At 42.0% G+C, this 19951-nt stretch overlaps 1 protein-coding gene and 1 long non-coding RNA gene across 12 annotated transcripts in view; one reads left to right on the top strand and one right to left on the bottom strand.

The window, feature by feature from the left end:
* Positions 1-1580: 1580 nt before the first annotated feature.
* LOC139584842 (uncharacterized) lies at positions 1581-4032 on the bottom strand. Its single transcript, XR_011676850.1, has 2 exons — positions 3615-4032; positions 1581-2484 (listed from the first exon to the last, which is right to left on the bottom strand). It is a non-coding gene; the product is annotated as an uncharacterized lncRNA (long non-coding RNA).
* The window catches only part of PPP4R1 (protein phosphatase 4 regulatory subunit 1), a 63523-nt gene continuing 46573 nt past the window's right edge, over positions 3002-19951 (top strand). For 4 of the 11 annotated variants that reach the window (XM_071417065.1, XM_071417111.1, XM_071417086.1 and 1 more), the window contains exons 1-3: positions 3002-3351; positions 3620-3664; positions 18398-18533. In XM_071417065.1, coding sequence (XP_071273166.1) covers positions 3345-3351; positions 3620-3664; positions 18398-18533 — 188 coding nt within the window. In that variant the 5' untranslated portion in view covers positions 3002-3344. Of the gene's footprint in view, positions 3352-3619; positions 3665-3743; positions 3863-10355; positions 10508-18397; positions 18534-19951 lie in introns of those variants that run through there. The other 7 variants (XM_071417096.1, XM_071417128.1, XM_071417076.1 and 4 more) reach the window with 7 other exon arrangements.

The raw sequence follows: 19951 nt of genomic DNA on the forward strand, positions 1-19951 counted from the left end.
AATGAGTCAGGATTACTCAAGAGGGTAAGCAGTTGCCTTGGTGCACCAGCAGTCTAACCCTGATCCATTTCTTGATAGGCTTCACAGGAAAACAGAGTTTCACAGAGGAATCCAAAGGAGGATAGGGAGATGGCTGCAGATCTTCCCACACATGAAGGTAGCCTGGGAGAAATGCAAAGCAAGTTAATATATGGACACTGAAAGCTAACACTATCTGATCAGACCTGCTTCTTCAAGCAAATGAGCAAAACCAGATAATAATACTTTAGATAATAAATAAAATAACATGGGTGAGTTCCATGTGCAGCAGTGTTTTTGAGCCTGAGGTTCTTAGGCCCAGAACAGTTTTAAATGAAAAGATATCACCAATCAAACTATGGAATAACTTGTTGCAAGTATGTCTAGGTGGATGTCGGGCATCTTGTGTTTAACATGCAAGTTTGAAAGGATTTATGTTGTACTTTATGTAAATACTACACTTTTACTTTATGGAAATGTCTTGCTCATTGCTATGGACTTTTTTGAGATACGTCCTGGAGATAACAATGCAGGTGTCTTTTATCATGTGCAAAGGATCTTGTCAAGGAATCTTCCATTTGTATCCTTCCATCCCTAGCTTGAAGCAGTGGTGTAGTGTTTGTAGTGTGTTTTTTCCTTGAGATAGAGTGTGAGAATGTGAGTTTATCATTCTTCAGTTCTTTACTTCCCAGTGCCTTTAAGGGTACTTAAGCTATGAGAACTCCAGCACAAAATCTGCTAGAACGTTTTGGTGTTACATTACTAGCTCCTTAACAGGTCTTGTCTAATAAAGCAAGGCTGTCATTAAAATTTTCTTCCATAATAAGGCATGCTGGTTTGGAATGGCCACTCATCTGCCAGAGTCAGCATCTGTCCTGCACTTACAAGGTTCTCTGTCTGCCTCATCTGTGACCAGTGGCAGGGAATGTTACCATCAACTTGAACTTTGGATCAGGCCCTGAAGGAGTACCTCTGGATTTACTGAGGCCAACAAGTTTAGAAGTACCTGGTTACTTATTCATTAAATGGGATTTTTCATTGAGTGTTGGCATTAAGCCTTTTTTGTTTGTTTGTTTTAATTAAATAATTTTCCCCCTACTATGAGTGTTGTCACTGTATGAGCCAAAGGTTTTGCCAGAGTTCCTGCTCACGGAGGAAGAGACCTTTCCTGATGGCTCCTAGTGATGGTGCTTGACCCAGCTGAGAATAAAATGAGGTCTTGAAGTACACCTAACTTTTCTGTTCTAAGTCTATTGCTATCACATGCAGCATTGCCAGAGATTTGTGATGTCAAATATTTCCCCTGAATCTCTTCTTAAATTACACTGGCAGAGAATAGCATGGTTCATATAACTTAGTCATGGTGAATTTACTTGATTTACTCAGCTTTTAAGGTTATATATCTGAACAAAAGAAAATGTAAGAAAGATAATCAGTATCCAGTAGGCCCTAGTGGCCCATCCAAAGATTGTCAAATAGGACAGAGCTTGTTCTACAGGATTGTAAGGAAAGGGATGTATGGATTTTAAAAGATTACACATTTTCATTCACCAAGGCAAAGAGAATGAATGACTGTGGAGATTTAATCCTTGTACAATTCACCAAATAAAATCAAAAATTGTTTAAAAGCAGCTTACAAGACATACTATCAAGCACACAGTTAAAAACAGTGCTAATGAAATTACATCTTTTTTTGCAAGCAAAAAATAATTTATTTTGCTTTTCTGTGTATTAACAACTTCATCAATTATTATGGAGGTTTAAAACAAGACTGTGGAAGACTCAGGTAATATTCCCAGGTAGCACTAGGACCAGTACTGGTCCTTTCCTCTATCAAGTGCCCTGGTTATCAACTGAATAGAGCATTTGTTTATTCCAACACTTTTAATATTCCAATTTACAGTGGAAAAAAAATCTATTAAAACAGTTGAAATGAGAACCATTAGCAGTGACCAAAAGGTACAGCCAAAAAAAGCAGAAAACCATGTGCACCTTTGTGCCTATGTACACCTAAAGTGCCTGTTTTTAAAGCAGAAGTCAGAAGGCACAGCAGTGCAGTGGGGCAGTATCCTGTGTGTTTAAGCCACGGGATTCCAGCTGGAGAAACTTGGCAATTCACATGAGGAAGATGCTTGTGGGCTATGCAGTGGTGGTGGCATGGCTGCCTGTCACAGAACCATTAGGCTTGGAAGGGACCTTTGGAGATCATCTGGTCCAAACCCCCTGCTAAGGCATGGTCTCCTAGAGCAGGTGAGGCAAGAACACATCCAGGTGGGGTTTGAATGTCTCCAGAGAGGGACACTCCATCATCCCCTGGGACAGCTTGTTCCACTGCTCTGCCACGCTCTCAGTGCGAAGTTCTTCCTCATGTAGAGATGAAACTTCTTGTGTTTCGGTTTATGGCCATTGTTCCTCATCCTGTCACTGTGAACCACTGAAAAGAGTCTGGAACCATCTTCTTACCACCTGCCTTTGAGATATTTATATGCATTAACAAGAACCCCTCTCAGTCTCCAGACTAAACATTGCCCAGCACCCACAGCCTCCTCTATGAGAGAGACTCCAGACTCCCAATAATCTTTGTGGCCCTCCACTGAACCCTCTCTAGGAGCTCCTTGTCTTTCTTGTACAGAGGAGCCCAGAACTGGACACAGCACGGCAGATGTGGCCCAGCCGAGGAGGAGGATCACCTCTCTGGACCTGCTGGCCACACTCTGCTCTGCTAGGTCACGGAGCCTTCCTCCCCAGGTAACCCCACGACGCCGGAGGCAACTTCTCCAGCCCCGCTACCGCATCTGGAAGCGCCCCCACAGTGACCACGGCGAGGAGCACCGTGGGGGCCTTCCTCCAAGTGACCCCACAAACTTCACGGCAGGGGAAGCTCCGTGGCCTCGCCTCAGCCCGCCGGCGGGCGGCAGGAGGAGCCCGAGCCCAAGCCCCGCGTTGGTGGAGGAGCGCGTAGGACAGGTGAGCGAGCCGGGGCGTGTGGCCAAGCCCGGGCGCCCTCCAGACCCAGGGCCAGCCCGGGCGGCTCCGGCCGTGAGTCAGAGCGCGGCGAGGGGAGGCGCGGCCGCCTCAGCGAGCGAGCAGCGAGAGCGGCTCCGCCGGGCGGAGGCGGGGGCAGCGTGTCCGGCCCAGACCCCTCCTCCCGCCTTCCTCCGCCCGCTCCCTCCTCCCTCCCTGCGCGGCTCTCCCGGGGACGCGGAGAGGCGCCGCCGGGCCCAGGGCCTGGACCGCACGGGTGCCCGCCCTCTCCCACCGCCGCTCCCACCGCCCGGCCGCGGGCTGGATGTAGCCGGGCGCCCCGCGGGGGCTGCAGCAGCAAGATGGCGGGTAGGCATCGCCCCCCTCCCCCTTCCCGCACACGCCGCCTCCCCGGCGAGGCGCCAGCCCTCCCTCCTCTATCCCCCCTCCTTCTCCTCTCCCCCGCCCCGGCTTCGGGAGCGCTGCCCGCCGCTGTCCGGGCTCGGAACGCAGGGGCTGCGGGGCGGGTCGCGCCGGGGGGGGCGCAGCCCGCGGGCGGGGCAGGGTCACGCGTGGCACCGAGGGTCGGCGGGCGCATTGGCACATGGTGCGTGTGTGTGTGTCTCCCCCACCGCAGATTTGTCGCTGCTCCAGGAGGACCTGCAGGAGGAGATCGACGGATGTGAGTGGGGACGGGAGGGGAGCGGCGGGGCGGCTTTCGGGCGAGGAAGTGGCTTCCGCGGGGGAGCGCCCAGGGTGCATTGTGGGAGGCGGCGGGGAGGAGGAGGAGGAGGAGGAAGCCATGGCCATGCTCCGCGCTTCCCGGTGTCCATGACCCGGTCCCGGTCGCGCGTGGGGCTGCGCCGGGCGGTCCCGCGGGGTGCGTTGGGCGGCGGGCGGGGCGGGGGCGCCGTTAGCGGCCGCCCCGGAGGGAGCGAGGGAGGGGGGGAAGGAGGGATGGAGGCAGGGGAGGCTCTGCTTGCGGGGCGGCGTCCCCTCATGGCCCGGGCACGGCAGGGCGCCGGCGGGGAGGAGCAGGAGGAGGCTAGAGCTGCTGCATCTGCAGCAGCATGTGGGTTGCTCGTTCCTTTTATATCTCTGTATTTTGTATATCTTTTTTTTGCGTCCCCCATCCTTCCCCCCCTCCACCCCTCCCCCTCAGGCTCTCTCTTCCTTGTGGAGGGTGTGGAGCACATGTCCTGTGAGGAGCAGCTGTGGGAGCTGGGGATGTTTAGCCTGGAGAAAAGAGGCTCCAGGAGGGACCTTTCTGCTCTTTACAGCTGCCTGAGCGGAGCTTGTGGCCGGGTGGGGGTCGGTCTCTTCTCCCAGGCAACCAGCGATAGGAGAGAGGCCATGGCCTCAGGCTGCGCCAGGGGACGCTCAGGCTGGACAGCAGGAGGGATTTGTTCTCATAAAGGGTGCTCGGATATTGGAATTTACCGGCCAGGTGGTGGTGGAGTCAGGGTGCTTAGGTATTGGAATTGACTGGCCAGGAGGTGGTGGAGTCAGTGTCCCCGGAGGTGCTTAAGGAAAGTGGAGGTGGCACTCAGTGGCATGGTGCAGTTGACAGGGTGGCATTTGGTCACAGGTTGGAGAGACGATCTCAGAAGTGTTTTCACACCTAACTGATTCTGTGAGTCCTGACCCCGCTGGAGAGATCTGTGCAGAAGAGTTGATGTCAGGGTGCAAAGTCGCAGAATTGTGGCTGGGGTGATGCAAAAATTACTAACTCAGGGCTGAGAAGCCTTAGCATGGCAGACTAGGATGTTACTCAGATGAGAACATGTCTGTTGATCGTGTCGATACTGAGGAGTTTCGTGAAGCAGAGGAGGATGAATTTTGGGTGGAAAGTGAAAATGGAGGTAGAGGCAGGCGCCTGCCGTGGGTGTGCAGACCCCCCTGAAGGTGTTGTGTTGGCTGTGCAGTCTGCAGGATATCCTCTCACCAGGGCTGGAGTGCAGGAAAAAAACCCTTGTGTTTTGTGGCTTACATTTTTAGAGGAGAGCTATTTAAACTTTTCAGGATTCAACTGATACATCTTCTTTTTCACGTTTGTCAGCTGACATTTAGAAGGCTCCTATTGTGCTTTGCCTTGCACAAAGAGGGAGCCTTTCCCTCAGGCTTTTTTTTTAAATTCAGTGTGATAAGTCGCTGTTTGGAAACTCTGGGATTACAGAGGACTTTTTCAGAAGGGACACACTTAACAAAAAAATAAAGTGCATTCTTTAGTTTCCACTTAGAATATGGCTTTAGTTGACTGTAAGACGGGAATTGAAATTATCTGTAGTCACTGGAGGGGTGACAGAAGCTGTGAGTTCCTGGTGCTGGTCTTACTGTTATGCTCTTCAAAAATAAAAAAAAAAAATGCTTAGAGATATGACTCAGTCCAGATGAGAGCATCCTGAAGGCAGAAACCATAGAAATATAAAGATTTGAAACCTCATTAAAAATTACTGAGGTTTTGATGGAAGTAGATAAAAGCAAATGTCTCAATACTTATGCATGGTATTTTTGGAGGAAAAAAACAGGACTCTATGAATCAATATGTGCTGTTTGGATGTAGTTCAGTCACACAGTGGCTTTTATGGTTCTAAATTGTACATGATTTTGTTCTTGGGTGGTGTCTGTGTGCCAAAGAAAAATAATACAGATCAAGGAGACTGTACATATCTAGTCAAAAGTGCTGTTTCTTGTGCACTATTTACAACAGCTGTGTTTTGTACCCATGTACAACATGTCTTACACAATTATGGAAGTGTTTCCAATTGATTGGTTGCACGTAAGAAAGAGACAATTAAAAAAAATAAGACACAAAGTTGCAACTCCTGCCTGAACCCCACCCTACCCTATCCCTCTGTTGTAAATATTTCAAATGTTTGCAGCTCTTTCAAGTAGCAGAGTTAGACACTGGTTTAGAGGTGTATTACTGAAGTAGTAGAATGCAATAGTGATAAAACTGGAAAAGCTGGCAGCTTTTATGTCTGTGTGATTCTGCCAGCTGCATTCTTGCTAAAAGTGTGCTAAGCTATACTTCAAGACAAATAAGAGAGAAATACTTGCAGGCATACCTGTAGTCCTGGTTGTATAATTTAGGAGGAGGAATCAGCTGAATGTAAAATAGTCTGATTGATTGACTGGCCAGGTGAACTATGTTTTCAGTAAATTTTTTGGGCTTTTTACTGGTCTGATATCAAGCCATAGCAAGACATCTGTGAGGGTGTGCTGGAGAAATCAGGAGTGTTTAAGACTGGATGCATGTGTCAAGGTCTGGTTTGGACATCTGAAGCTGAGTCTCTGATTGTGCATTTGGCTCAGGACGATTCACTAGATTAGGTATTCATCTGTGGCTCATCAGTGAGCCTAGGTTTGAGTCTGAATCATGAACATTTTTTTGTTGTTGTATTGTTTTGGGGTTTTTTCCCTTTGATAATGAGAATTTCCAGTGTGATTCAGTGTTTCCTCCTAAAGAAGGAAAATCATGAAGGTGACTTAAGAGCTACCTTTTGTTGGTCATGTTCTAAAGCAGTAGGAGAAAGTCCTGGAGCTGAGCAAACAGCCATGCACAGTTCCTGCTGAAAGTAATGAACCAAGCATCTGCACATCTTTTAGATAGGCAGAGTGAAGAACAGCTGGTTTATGATCTTTGTCTTTTAAGGTTTCTGGAGTCAAGTGTTTTACTGGAAAGTTGGAGTTTAATCAACAACTTGTACAACTGTACAATTAGTTCTTCTCATTCATTATGCCAACTTGTTGGCAGCTAATTAACCTGAAATATAGAAGAGTAAAATATTATCTCTTTGGAGTACTGTTTTAATGGCTGCTTGTGAAACAAAGTTTACCTTTTCTCTGAAGAAAACTTGATAAATATGTAGGTTAATGAAACATTCCAAGATTTCAACAGCGAGCAGTAAATCTGCTGTTGGAGTAGTGGGGACCTTCAGAATATAAGCTGTGGAAGGCATCTATTAAAAAAAAACAACCTTCCTTTTGTTGATTTGTTTAAGAGGTCAGAGATTAAACAAGAGCTTTTATAAGAAAGGCTTTCAGAGAGTGGTTGATAAACCAGCTGGATTGACTTTTAAATAATTAATTTCGGCTTTGGTTTGCATTTCTATTTTGAAAGCTTCATATTATTTTTCTGCTCTTGGTTGCTTGGTAACCACTGGAAAGCTCTGATTTTTTTTTTCTTGAGGTGAATGCATACTTTACACCTGGTACATTAAACAGATGATTGCTTTAAGTAGTTACATAGCTTGCAAATGAAATGGCATTTCAGTATTTTGATTTTAGCTGATATTTCACTTCTGTAGATATAGCTCCTGATGTCAAAGGCTGTGATAATAATTGAAGAAATTCTGGTTCTTCAGGAATTCTTTAGGCAGTGGCTTTTCCTTGTTTGTTTGTTTGAAGTAAAAGGAAAAATAACCCAAACCCAAGACAGTGAGTGTACCCTGGCTGAACATACTGAATGCTAGAAAAGAAAAATTAATTCCTAGATGTGAGTTGTTTTGTGAAAGACAATTAATTGACTCTAACCCCCCCAAATAAGGAACATAAAATTGCATTTCATTTATGTAAAGATAAAGCTAAGAAGAATCCATGTGTGATATTATCCATTAAAGGAAAAAAAGAATAAAGGCACCTCACTCTAAAGACAATAGAGTGAAAATTAAAAAATTCAAAGTGGAAGCCTGAGGAAGAATCTCCATCCCACTACTTGGATTGTTGATTTCCTGGCTCTTCTTTCTGAAATCTTGCACAGTACACAAAAAGTCAGGGAAAATTTGGCTTTTATTCAAATCTTTTGTTTTGTGCCTGCAAAATCAAAACAGAGTAGTATAACTGTCTAAGATAAGTACAGAAAAGAAAAGAAAATAGGCAGCAAAAATGGTTGAAAAGTGAACGTGGGCTTGGGGAAAATGAAGCGTTCTTTATGGCTCTTGCCAGACAGTTGGTGTTCCCCCTCCCCTGGCTGTTTCTGAAGGCTGACCTGATCAGTCCAGATAGATGAAATGAAATGTACCATGATGCTGACGTCTTTCAGTCTGACCATTGATGTGTGCAGGATGTGTGCTCTGAAAAATAGAGCCATCTGCAATTAGAATTCAGATTTGGGAAGGGGATAGCTTTATTCTACTCAGTATTTTAATTGTGGTTTAAATCAGGAGAGAAAAGAAATTTTGATCTGATAACTGGTTTTAATATTGTTTTACATTTGTTTTTGGAAAAAGTCTTTGTTAGTGGTAGCTGATAGCTGTATTTGCATGCAATGTCAGGACTTCTGGTAGTTGCAAGTATATGTGCATGCTTTGGTGGTTATGTAGCTTACTCAGATTCTGAAACTTTAGCTTTTGCCATGCTGACAAAGGTGAATTTCCTTTTTCTGTACCCTTAGTTTCCAGATGTTTTAACTAAAAATGCAGAAGATGGAGTTTTAATATCTACACCTTGTTTAGACAGTTCTAGTTTAGAACTATTAAAAATGGGTTTTTACATATATATATATATATATATATATATACACATATACATATACAAACTCTTATGTGTAGACTTGTTTTCTGTAGTAAAGTTTATTGCTTTATTTCTTTAGCAGTAAGGTAGTTCTTGCAGTTGGCAAATCTAATGTTACTGTTTGGATTTTACTAGTGGATGAAACAGTTCTAAAAACTAAAAACAGAGTAGTGATGATCCAACATAGCTCTATTTTTTATTATTGAGTTCTTTTCCATTGATTAAAAAGGGAGGACAGGTCTTCCTAGCCTCTCCTCCCAGCAGGCTTCTCAGTGAGTGAAACACTTTTTTAGCTGAGCTGAAGAAAATTCTCTTTGTGCATCTGCAGATGTCAAAAGCTGTTTTATCATTGATGCTATGTTCTTTTTCCAGGTGATGAGCAAATCATCTGGCATTAGCAGTGAGCTTGTGTTGGTTGAATGCTTTTAATTAAATTATTCTCTTAGGCTTAGGGTAGGGCACAAGTCTCTTTCCAAATGGAAGCTAATTTACATTTTTTTAACCTTTTTAATGATAATTTAAGTTTTTAAAAAGTTGTTTTTTTCCTTGTTGCTGTTGTTTTGTTTTTATAATAAAATCAGTCTGTATTTCCCTGCGGTGTCAAATCATAGTCACAGCTTGATGCTGTGTAGTAGTTTTTATTCTCTGGTAGTGAATTATGCTGGCACAACATGCATTCAGTATATTAAAATTCACCTTCCCTTTCCCACAGCTGTACATAGTAATATCAGAAGCTTTTTCACTGTGGCTTCTTTGTTCCTTCACTACAGAATAAGAATTAGCAGATTTTGTTATGCTGGTAGTTGTTCTGTATAGGCTGCACATTGTGCCACTCTTAGACTTAATTCCAGCTTTGAGTACAGCTAAATTTCCAACATGAGGTTCAGATGCCCTGTTGCAGTACTGACCTTTTGGTCCCATCAGAGTCTGAGCTCTGGTGAGAGTGCTGAGATAGTTTGAGTTACTGGGTTGGCATTTAAGCATTGCAAAAAAGTAGTAACTGGCAGACTCTCTGTAGTGATTGGAATCAGTTCTCTGGGGTGACTGAGATTCTGCTTCTTTGGGAATCCAATAACTGTTCCTTAATGCTAATGAAGCACACTTGTCAAGTCCCTTGTTTTCCCTGGAGATCAGGGTTTAATTCTCCCAACACTTCAGTTCATTTCTTTGTCTTTTAATGTGGTGATTGACCCTCACAGAAACTGGGAGACTCAGGTGGATGGCTGTGTCCCCATGGAATTCTGGTGTTAGTGGTCTCAGGTGGGTAATGCTTAGTCTCCCTTTCTCCAGCTACCTCTTAGGATCCTAGAGAAAAGAAGATGATGTGAGGAAAGGATTGTGCTTGATTTGATGTAGGCTAATGAACCTTTCTCGTGCAGCTGCACATTTTTTCTCCATTACACCTAGTAGAGGATTGAAGAAGTAATTAGGATTGAAGAAGTAATTTTCTAGGCTTTCAGCTTTCTGAGGCCACTAGCATCACTTCTGATGTGGGAATGTGCTTTTCACCAGCCAACTTTTATTATCCCATCTCTGGCAGGGATCCTCAGTTAAGGTTGCCAGCTTTTTTTTTTTCATTGTCTTATGATTTCTCTTCCAGGGCTTTGGATATTCTCCTCCTTCTCCCTTTCTCTCCCGCTTGCAGCTAAAAAACAGAGGGAGTGAAAGAGTCACGAAGGAGCTGGAAATGTTCAAAATCCTCGGCTTAAGATAGTGAAACCTTGGTGCTTGCAGTTATTTCTGACTGTTGACCTATTGTGGAGCTGGCAGACTGCAGTGTGTTGAAGCTGAAATGCTTTTCTTTCCTGTGTGTGCCTTTTGCTGCTAAGGCTTTCCCTCTGTGTGGGCAGGAGGTTTTCATTGCAAGAGTTATAACATGAGCTGAACTGGATGAAAGGATAGCTTCTGCTTTGAGAGCTGGAGGAACAGTTCCCTCTTTGGAAGAGCAAGCGAGGGACAGCTGCTCCTAAAGGTTCCCAGAATATCAGTGCTCCTCTGTCTGCTTTAGAAGGTACAGTATAAGAGAAACTAATGTGGCTGTTCCTTGGTTAGAGGGATGCTGCAGTTCTTTCTGGCAGTAGGGTGTTAAAACCCTACTGGATAGGTTAAAAAAGTGTCAGAAAATGTTTGTGAAGGGTGTTTGTTTGCAGCAGTGGAACAACACCACTGACAGTTGAGACTGCTGGTTTGCTGGGTTTTTCTTACTGTGTTTAAGGTAAAGAAAATAGAGAAGCAAATAGTAGCATAAATAATATGGGTTATTCTCTGTACAGTTTCTGGAAAAGCTAAATAGATTAATGTATAAAATGGACGTGGTATGTGAGTGATATTGCAGGCTGTTGAAACATTTTTCTCTGATAAACAAATCCGCTTAGGGAATTTTTTTTGTGTTGTTGCCATAGTGCCTGAACAGTTCCCAAATATTTGAATGGAGGAGGGACTACCTTTTCCTTCCTCTCTAGCCTACAGGAGGAACAGCTTGATTAGTCTGTAGGGATGCCTGCTTGTGCAAGTAATGTAAACATTAAATTGCATTGAAATGAACACCCATGAACACCCCAACCATGTTCATACTTTTTCTCTAAGAGTGAATCCACTGCATTCTGTCCTGCTCAACCTTCTCCCATAGACCAGTTTTAGACTTTATACGGAGCACAGACAGGAAGAGTGTGGAGAGTTGCAACAGGAATTTCTCTGTATGCCCAGGAAGCACAGATGTTTATCTCACCTAGGGTTTTGAAAGCTGTCAAGCAGTGTCTCGAGAACATTGTCTGGGATTTAAGTGGAGAGAGGAAAAGTGCAGTTTGAAAGTTGGAAGGGATTTATGTTGCAAAGCCATGTTTTATAGCTTATGGATGTCCCAGTTGTAGGGCTTGCCTTCTCTGCAGCGTTTAGCCCAAGTAAGTGTATTTTAGTTACTGCAGTGATGCTGTCAAAGTCCCTGCACAGTGGAACAACACTTGGTAGCTGATGTATTGTAACTCAGGGTGTCACATCAAGCATTGCAAAGCTTGCACAAGTCTTTGGAGTGTTTGAGCTTCAGCTGCTTGCTTCATGTCTCTCTTCCTTTTAGTTAGTCCAATGTTAAGGCACATATAGTTTGATCTTGGTGGTATTGTGTGTACCAGACCCAGTGTGTGGCAGAATTTGAGCATGGCCCCAGGCACAATGTCCTGCTGTGGTAGGACCAGAGAGAGCATGTTGGTTGAAGGTGGAAGTAGGATTTTCCTTCCAGTGCTACAAAATTCTCGGTCAGTGATGAGATCAGTTAAAAATCCCATGTACAGCAGTGCTCTGCAGAGAGAAAAGGGATAGCTTTCTTTCACAGTAATGACCTTGTAGAGGAGAAAAAAGAACCTTAGAGGAGCTTCCTACTTGCAGTAGTAGCTGGCTTTTTCTTCATTCCAACCTCATTCCACAATTCTTAAGTTCATGCAGTTATTTGGAAGGGATAGAAGACAGGGACTTAAATGGCAGGGAACTTGAGTGCCTTGGTGATGGGCGTGACATGCTCCCTACAGGAAATAGGCAGACAGAATATAAATTGTTGATTGTTTTAACTGGTAGCTTGGATGTCCTTCTCTTTGTTTCAGTTTCCTCTAGAGCAGCATTTGTTGCAGGTCAAACTGTTAATTGGTAGAAGGTGCATTCAGCTGTTGTGCAAATAGATGACTAGTGAGCAATATGAGAGAGAACTATTGCTTTTTGTTCCGAGCAAATCAAGATTTTCAATGCTGCTTGCTGCCTGAAAGAAGCAAACTTGTGTATAGCTCCACCTCTTCTCCTTACTTAAAGAATTTTGTATTGCCCCTTGTTTCCTCTGATGCTTGATGAGAAATGCAGCTCCTGTAGCAGCTTGATAGCTATCTTTTTGTGAAGGTCTCTGCTAAATAAAAATTTTCTCGTGGCCTGTTACATTTAGATGACTGGGTCTTTAAAATTTGGTGTGTCGTGCTTGCATCGGTTTTGTGTGCAAACAGCTGCTGATTTTTTGATTCCTGTGTCTTTCATCTGCTAAGTGCTCCCCATCCCTAGCCCTCCAAACCTTTACTGAAGCTTTATTTTAAAAAAGAGTTTGCTGTGTGTCTGTGCTTCTAGCTGTTAGCAAGCTCTGCTATCAAAGTGCTGCATAGGGGCTAATGTGGTAATTGCGTCAGAGCTGCTTTGCATTTCCACCTTTCTTATCTTCTTCCTTGCTCCTTCCTCTCTACTCTTTCTGCCCAACCCCCAAACCCAGTCCTGCTAAACTTGGAGTTCAGACAACAAAGTCTGTGCATACAGATGTGGTAACTTGACATTCATAAGAGGCTCAAGTCTGATAGTGCTCCATGGTTTGACAGGCTAATTTAGGGGAGAAACACAGAAGGAGAAGGGTGGTTCTTGTTTCTGCTAATATGGTAGGTGGGCTGGAATCTAACATTATCACTTGCAGTGATGACTTTTGCCAAGTAGAATAATACATCTTGTGGCTTCTCAGTTGCATTTTCAGTCTCAGACTGCAGCAGGAGGAAAACAGAGAAAGTAGGTTTTAAGTGTCTCATGGAAAAAACAGCTCCTGCTTTGTGATGGTGGGTTCTGTGATGACCAGTGAGTGATGCCTGGATGGTGCAGGCAATATGGTAGAATTCAGAATGACAAGCTACACATTTTGTAAAATTTGTGTGATTGCCATTGCAGTAGCTGTTGGTTAATGTTACTGAAGCAGTGCAATAAATATGTGGTAGCAAATTAATCTGAAATAATGTCACTGATGCTTTGGTCTGTGTTGTCACCACAGAACCAGAGCTGGGACATCATGCAGTAGGAAAGAGTTAAGAGTAGTGAGTTCAGATGTGAGCAAATGCAGATGCTCAAGCATTAGCGCTCATGGTGAGGTGAATTTCTGTAAGAAACTTTCTTACTTTCTGTAAGAAACACCACTTTGCAGCACATCAGAATCAAAGTGATGTTTCTTACAGAAAGTTACATAGAAATGAATGTGTTTACAATATTGAAGGGCTGAGAATACTACTTGTGTTTTGCAGAAGTCTGAACCTAAGGTGGATTTATTCTCTTGTAGCATGGAGGGCAATAGTTTAGAACAAAACCTGCTGCTATTTTGTGGTCATGATATCAAATGTCTGGGCTCATAAGATTACAATTCTTGCTTTACAGTTAAGCAGAAAAATTACTTGCCTGAACAGTAGAACAGAACTCAGTTCTTTCTGCATATAAGTGCTGTACTATCCTGAATATAGATATGATAACAATTGATGTAGAGCATAATAAGTAGCTTATGCTAAAATTGAATAAAAGTTTGTCCATTTTAGTAGATATATCTGCCACATAGTTTTTGCAATAGATCATGAGAACTCTTTGGGGATACAGAAGATAAAATGAGAGAACTGTTAATATTAGCTGGAAATCTTGAATCCTTAAAGCTGTTTGTTTTTCAGCTTTCAGAATTGAAAGTTGCTTATTTTTTTTATTAGACTTCTTGTCACTGAGTTTCTATGCCAAAACAAAGAAGAATATGTTTCTGCCATGGGGCTCATAGGAAATATGGAAGAACAAGAAGAATACATATAGGCCTCATTACTGAACAGTCTACAGTAGAGAATTGTGTCTGCATTATTAAATAAGAAAAAACAGTAGTTATGTTTTTCAAATGTGGTTTTGTGCACCTCTCTGTAAAAGATTCAGCATGAGAGACCTTTGTGAAAGATACTATGAGGGTGAGATATGTAGTAGAAAAACCAACTACCTTGAAAATTGGCCTAGAGGCTGTGGTTTTATAGGGGACTGAGTTTTAAATGGACCTCTGTTTTGTTGTATGTTCAGCCAAGCTTGGCAGTGGTTGACTAAGCACCCCTAAATGTAGTCTGCCTCAGCAAGATTGCTGTATAGTTGACATTAGTTAATAACTCTGTCACATTATTGTATCCTTGCCATAAAACGAGGGGAGCTTAGGGGAAACAGGAGAGCTTAAAGCAGCGAATGTTAATGTATATTTTCACACAGTACAGTATGGACCAGCTGCAAGATAGATAGACAAGCTTGAGCAACTTCTACAAAAAAACACTCAAATGTTTTGATAGGAAAATGAAGGTGCACAGAGGAGAAGTTACTTGGCTTCTGTGATACAACAGAAGTTAATGGCAGTCAGACATGGAAGCAAAAGGCGGTGCCTGTCTTGTTATGTGATGCTTCCTTGTGTTTGGCAGGCATTGTGTAGAGTTTTGAAGAGAAACTTGAAAACTTTGTCTGGATAAATTATGAGTGTATTCATTTTGCTCTGCTTTGGTACTTGAATGTATGGAAATAGAAGCACTGTGGTTGCTTTTGACATCATTGTACAATTGCTGTTTCTCCTCTGGACACCACTAGTGGCTTTGGACTCCTGGGATAGAGTGTTCTGATGGAAACTCCTGTTTTCTCTAGCTCTACTTTTGCATGCTTACGTCTGAGCATGTAAGACCAGATTAGAAGGTAGTAAAGGCTCTGCACTAGCATTAGTTTCCAGTGGTGTCTTGTAGCTTATATGCTTTCTATGGATTTGGTCCAGACTTGTACCTGTTTGAAAAAGTGGAGAAAAATAAGAAAATTGACCCACAGTTTTTCTGCAGTAGATAAGTAGTACATGGCCCTGTTACCTGCTCTGCATTCTGAAGCGGGAAGAAATTTGTGTGTTCTGCATTTGAATTAAGCAGAATTTGTACTGGTTTTGACCAGCATAGAGTTTAAATTTCTCTATAATACCTTATCTGGGACAATGGTTTGGACTTGTGCTGAAACCAGTGTTGATAAATCACTGATGTATTAGTTACTGTTGAAGATGGGGCTTAAACACTGTCAGGGCCTTTTCTATTTCTCATGATGCCCTCCCAGTGAATAGGTTGGAAATGTGCAAAGTGTCCCCATATAAGCTACTGTGGAGAACTTTAATGCTGTCCCAGCCAAAATCAGTACACTTGTGTTGTCTAGGGGTGTGGCTTGCATTGGTAAAATTCACAGAAGGTCCTGTGGTGCTTAGTCAAGTGCTCAAAGCTGGGTGGAAAGCAGAGTAGGGCTGAAGAGGCAATATTCAGTTAACAACCTTTTTGGTCACTGTTTTGGTGTAATGTGGAGGGAACAGCACAGTGACTTGGTTAATTGAATAATGCAAAATATGTTCTTTATGCATTTTAGATGAGGAGTGGTCAGGTGCTGGTGATTGATGTTTGTGGCGAGTTGAAGACCAGCATCCATGTGAGGGGCTTTGTTGGAATTCTTTGTTAGTCTGTGTTGAGTTCTTTGTTAGAATGGACTGTCTCTTTTGACTTGTACAGATGTTGTGAAAGTGAAAATAAGTATGTAATGTAACAGCACTTTACTAGAACTGTAATACTTCATGTGCTGATTGATTTATTTTTACCACCCTTTTCTTCCCTGTATTATAGTTGTGTTAATCAAGATGCTGTCATTTGAATGATCTCTTCTATGACTATGAGCTGAGATGCTGGAATTATTTAAATAATAAATGTTGTTTGGTAGCAGAGGCATATCAAGCTCAATGTAGTGCTAAGCCTAATTTTACAATTCATAAACTCAGCAGAGCAAAATCCACACAACTCACAGTTTGAACTAGTAGGAGACATCAAACAGATAAATTGTAAGCAGGTGCTCATGTTTTTATCATTGATATTCTGATATTGAGTGGATTTAGCAGTTGGATTGACTTAACTGGTTTCATGAGGCAAAAACTGTAGAAAAATAAATTTAGAGGGTACAAGGAGGAACATAGAACAAGGCTGAGGTTGGGAACAGGGAAATTGAGTGAGTAAAATTGGTGGTGCATGTAATGGTCAGCATTTTATTTTTTTGTATTCATGAGTTTGATAGCTAAATAACTATTGCCAGCAGTATGGTTATTTTTATGTTGGTATTTTGACATACTTTCTTTAATTTATGTTTTTAAATTTACAGTATGATCAACAGACACTGAAATAGAAGTAACTGCACTGTCTGGTTTGGAGAGAAAGAGGCTGAGGGGTGACTTCATCACTTTCTGTAGATTCCTGAGAATGGGAAGTGGAGAAGGAAGTGATTTAAGTTTTGGTCAGCCCTGAGGTGGTTGGGCAGTTGGACTGGATGATAGTTGAAGATCTCTTCCACTGAAATAGTCTAGGTGTGAGATGGCAGAACTAGAAACTCAGAAAAATCCTTGCTTTCAGTTGGATTTGTAGGTTGAATTAAAGGCCTGTGAGCCTGTGAAAGGACGTAGCCTGTTCCTAGTTAACTTAACCTGGCATAAAGTCCTAGCTTGCACTATGAGTTCATTTTTACTCGCCTCCCACTTCCTGTGAAAATAAAACAGATTCTTGCAAAAATCCCAAACTAAACAACAAAAATTAAACCCAAACAAACCCACAAACCCAAACCAAACACAAGTTCAAACAGTTATGTAAACCTGGAGTTGCTAAACACTTTCCCTTTGTGTTGCAATAGCTTTTGGCAGCTGATCTTTCTTTTCAGCCTTCCCTTCCTCCCCCTGCAGTTCGTTATTCTATCCTCTACCTTACAAATATCTAACACCACTAATTCCCCTTCTCAGATTGCTCTTCCATTTCCTTTGGCTCCTAGTTCACTTTCTTCCTTTCTCCCATCTCTTGGATTGTTCTTACACTCTTGCTCTTTCCCCATCACTTTTTCATTTGATTTCTGGCAAGAATTTAATGTCCTATCAGCAACTGCAAAATCTGGTCTTTTGTGCAAGGACGGGATCAGTTGATGTCCATGGATTCCCTATGTAGAAAATGGGAGAATTACTTAGTTTTTAAAAGGGTGCCATTACCTTAGTTTATGACTAAAAATATAACTCTCCCGGAGCTCAGTATTTGTCTTTTGACATTTGAAGTACAGTAAGGAAGATGTTCAGGCAGTGGTAGCTGTTTATGTATTCTGAATGTTGAAAATAATGACACACTATTTGGTAAGCAATTTATATAGCACAGCATAATTGTGTAGAAGGTAGAGGACAATAATATTTTTTTCTTCATTTTGTAGAGTTCATTTTAAAAAAGTTGTTGTTGGACTTGTAGGTCTGCATTCTGATCCTCTCTATTTGCAAGTTATGAAAAGGCATTTCAGGGAGATTTGGATAGACTGAAGAGTACAGGTAGTGTACTTTTGTGTTGTGTTTTCAGGACTAATGGAGGTGACCTTTCCAACAGGTGATCTCATTTGCAGCCAGAAGTGTGTGTTTGCTATGGGACTGAGTTTTAGAGCAGTTTTGAGGGCATACAGAAACTAAAAAGTGGTAATTCAAATCGTCATTCTTAAGTAGCTCTGCAGAACAGGATTGGACTTTTTTCCACTTCTTTGGTTCTATGTCGATAAATGTATATGAAGTTCCCTGATGATTTGCTGGTTAATAATTATGCAGTAATTGAAGTGACTTGTGCCCATTTTATTTGGTAGCCAGATCTAGCAACACGCTCTGATTTTTTTTGACATGCTTAGTTTAGATTTTTCTGTTTTAGAACAAAGTCTTTTTGGTCTGTTAGATCATGTTGTATAAACTTTGGGCTACTTGCAGCTATCATTTGAGTTCGTGTCTTCAAAAAAAAGCTGACTTTACAATTGGATAAAAGTAATTTGCTTGAGAAAAATATAAGGTATAAAAATACTCAGGAAGTTTAGTGATGAATCTTACTTGGGAACTTAGAGAAAATGACTCAAAATCCATTTATACATCATCAGTCACACTTGTATAGAAAAGACTTCATGGGGGCTGGGGAAGGTGGTGGGAGAATGTGATGCAGTTACTAAATATGTTGTCAATGGGACCTTGCCTAGATTTCTGTATTTCAGACCAACAACAGACATCATTTTAGTGTCAAACTACTGTGATTATAAGGAATATTTCTGATGTCTCTGATAGTTGGTGTGGATGACTACAGCTCAGAGTCTGATGTGATTATTATACCTTCAGCCCTGGACTTTGTCTCACAAGATGAGATGTTGACGCCTTTGGGAAGATTGGACAAGTACGCTGCAAGTGAGAACATATTTAACAGGTATGCTTTTTAAATGTCTGTCTGGCTAATGGTATGCAAACTCTTCATCTGTTTCAAATCTGACTGAAGTTAATTTGCATGGAATACAAATAATTTCAAAAAACCCAACACCTTTATGAAACTTCAGTTTCCACCCCTCCTTCTGTTTGCTCATGCGCCTCCTATTTAGAGAGAGCAAAATATTAATGATAACAGAAAAACATTAGTTCACCTTTTAAGCAACTGTAGTAAAGGACTTCTTGAACTTCTTCCTTAATTGGAGAACATAATTTAGGTTTTTTTGCAGATGCTAACATTCCTGTTGGCACAGGACTGTAAGGTGATCGTAAACTCTGTCCATAACTCTGTGTGGAAGTAAGTTTAAGAAAATACTTCATGAACGGTCAGGAGAGCATAATGAACAGCCAAGAGATTGATTCTGAAATAAAGTTTTTGGCTTTCTCCTGTCAATCTCCTCTGTAGTTTATAGCTTGAGTATTGCTGCTTCTGGTTATTGAAAGTGAACTTGCCCAGTTAATACTGTGTTCTGCATTTCCCCCTTTTTATTTCTGTAATGAGATGCCACTGAGATGGTTGTTTCATTTAAAAGCACAGGTATTGTAGCATACTTCAGACAGACACACATCCCACCCGATCCCCTTGCTCTCAGATGCTCTGCACTGAAATGGAGAAATTCAAGCCCATAGTTTATTTTAATTGGAACTGTAAATGGTAACATGATCACAGAAATGTATAAAATATGTTAACATTGAGATTTTCTGGTATTTTATTTGAACATGGCTTAGTTTGGGCTTCAAGTAAGCTTTTAATAAAGTGTGTTTGCTTTAATGCTGAATTCTTAACACAGTAATATGCAGAAGCAAAGTCTGTGATCAACCACCCAATAGGATAGCCTCTGTTTTGTTGTCCATGGCCTGGGTTTGGAAAGGATTTAGCCCTGTTCTTAACTTAAGTCACGTGAACTGTACTTAAAATTCCACACTACGTGTGTGAACATACCATTGAATCAAAGCTGAAAATTGCAGAATGGTTTCTCTTGTTATAACCTGCATAAACCTGTATGCACATATAACTTCTGAAATATGCATCATTTTCAAATTTTGTTTTTTCCCGAAATCCAAAATTGCTGTATTTTACAATTTAAGCTGAAATTGACACTTATACTACCAGGAGAGAGTTTTTGTATGTTTTGACTTTTCATGGGGAGGGAGGGAAGAGGAGCGTTCAGGTCTCCAGGTGATAATTATATAATAAAAGCCAGTAGGAAGGAGAACAAACTCAGAAATTCAGGTTGTGTATCTTCAGAAACTCAAGTTGTGTATCTTGAATTTTAACCAACAGTGCTGTTCCTAATATCTTATTTGCCCACCTAAGAAAAAACGGTGATTTCTCAGTATGGATTGCATTGGTTATGGGCA

This window comes from Agelaius tricolor, unplaced genomic scaffold, assembly GCF_023055355.1.
Source record: "Agelaius tricolor isolate 1412-34295 unplaced genomic scaffold, bAgeTri1.0.p SCAF_2, whole genome shotgun sequence".
NCBI lineage: Eukaryota > Metazoa > Chordata > Aves > Passeriformes > Icteridae > Agelaius > Agelaius tricolor.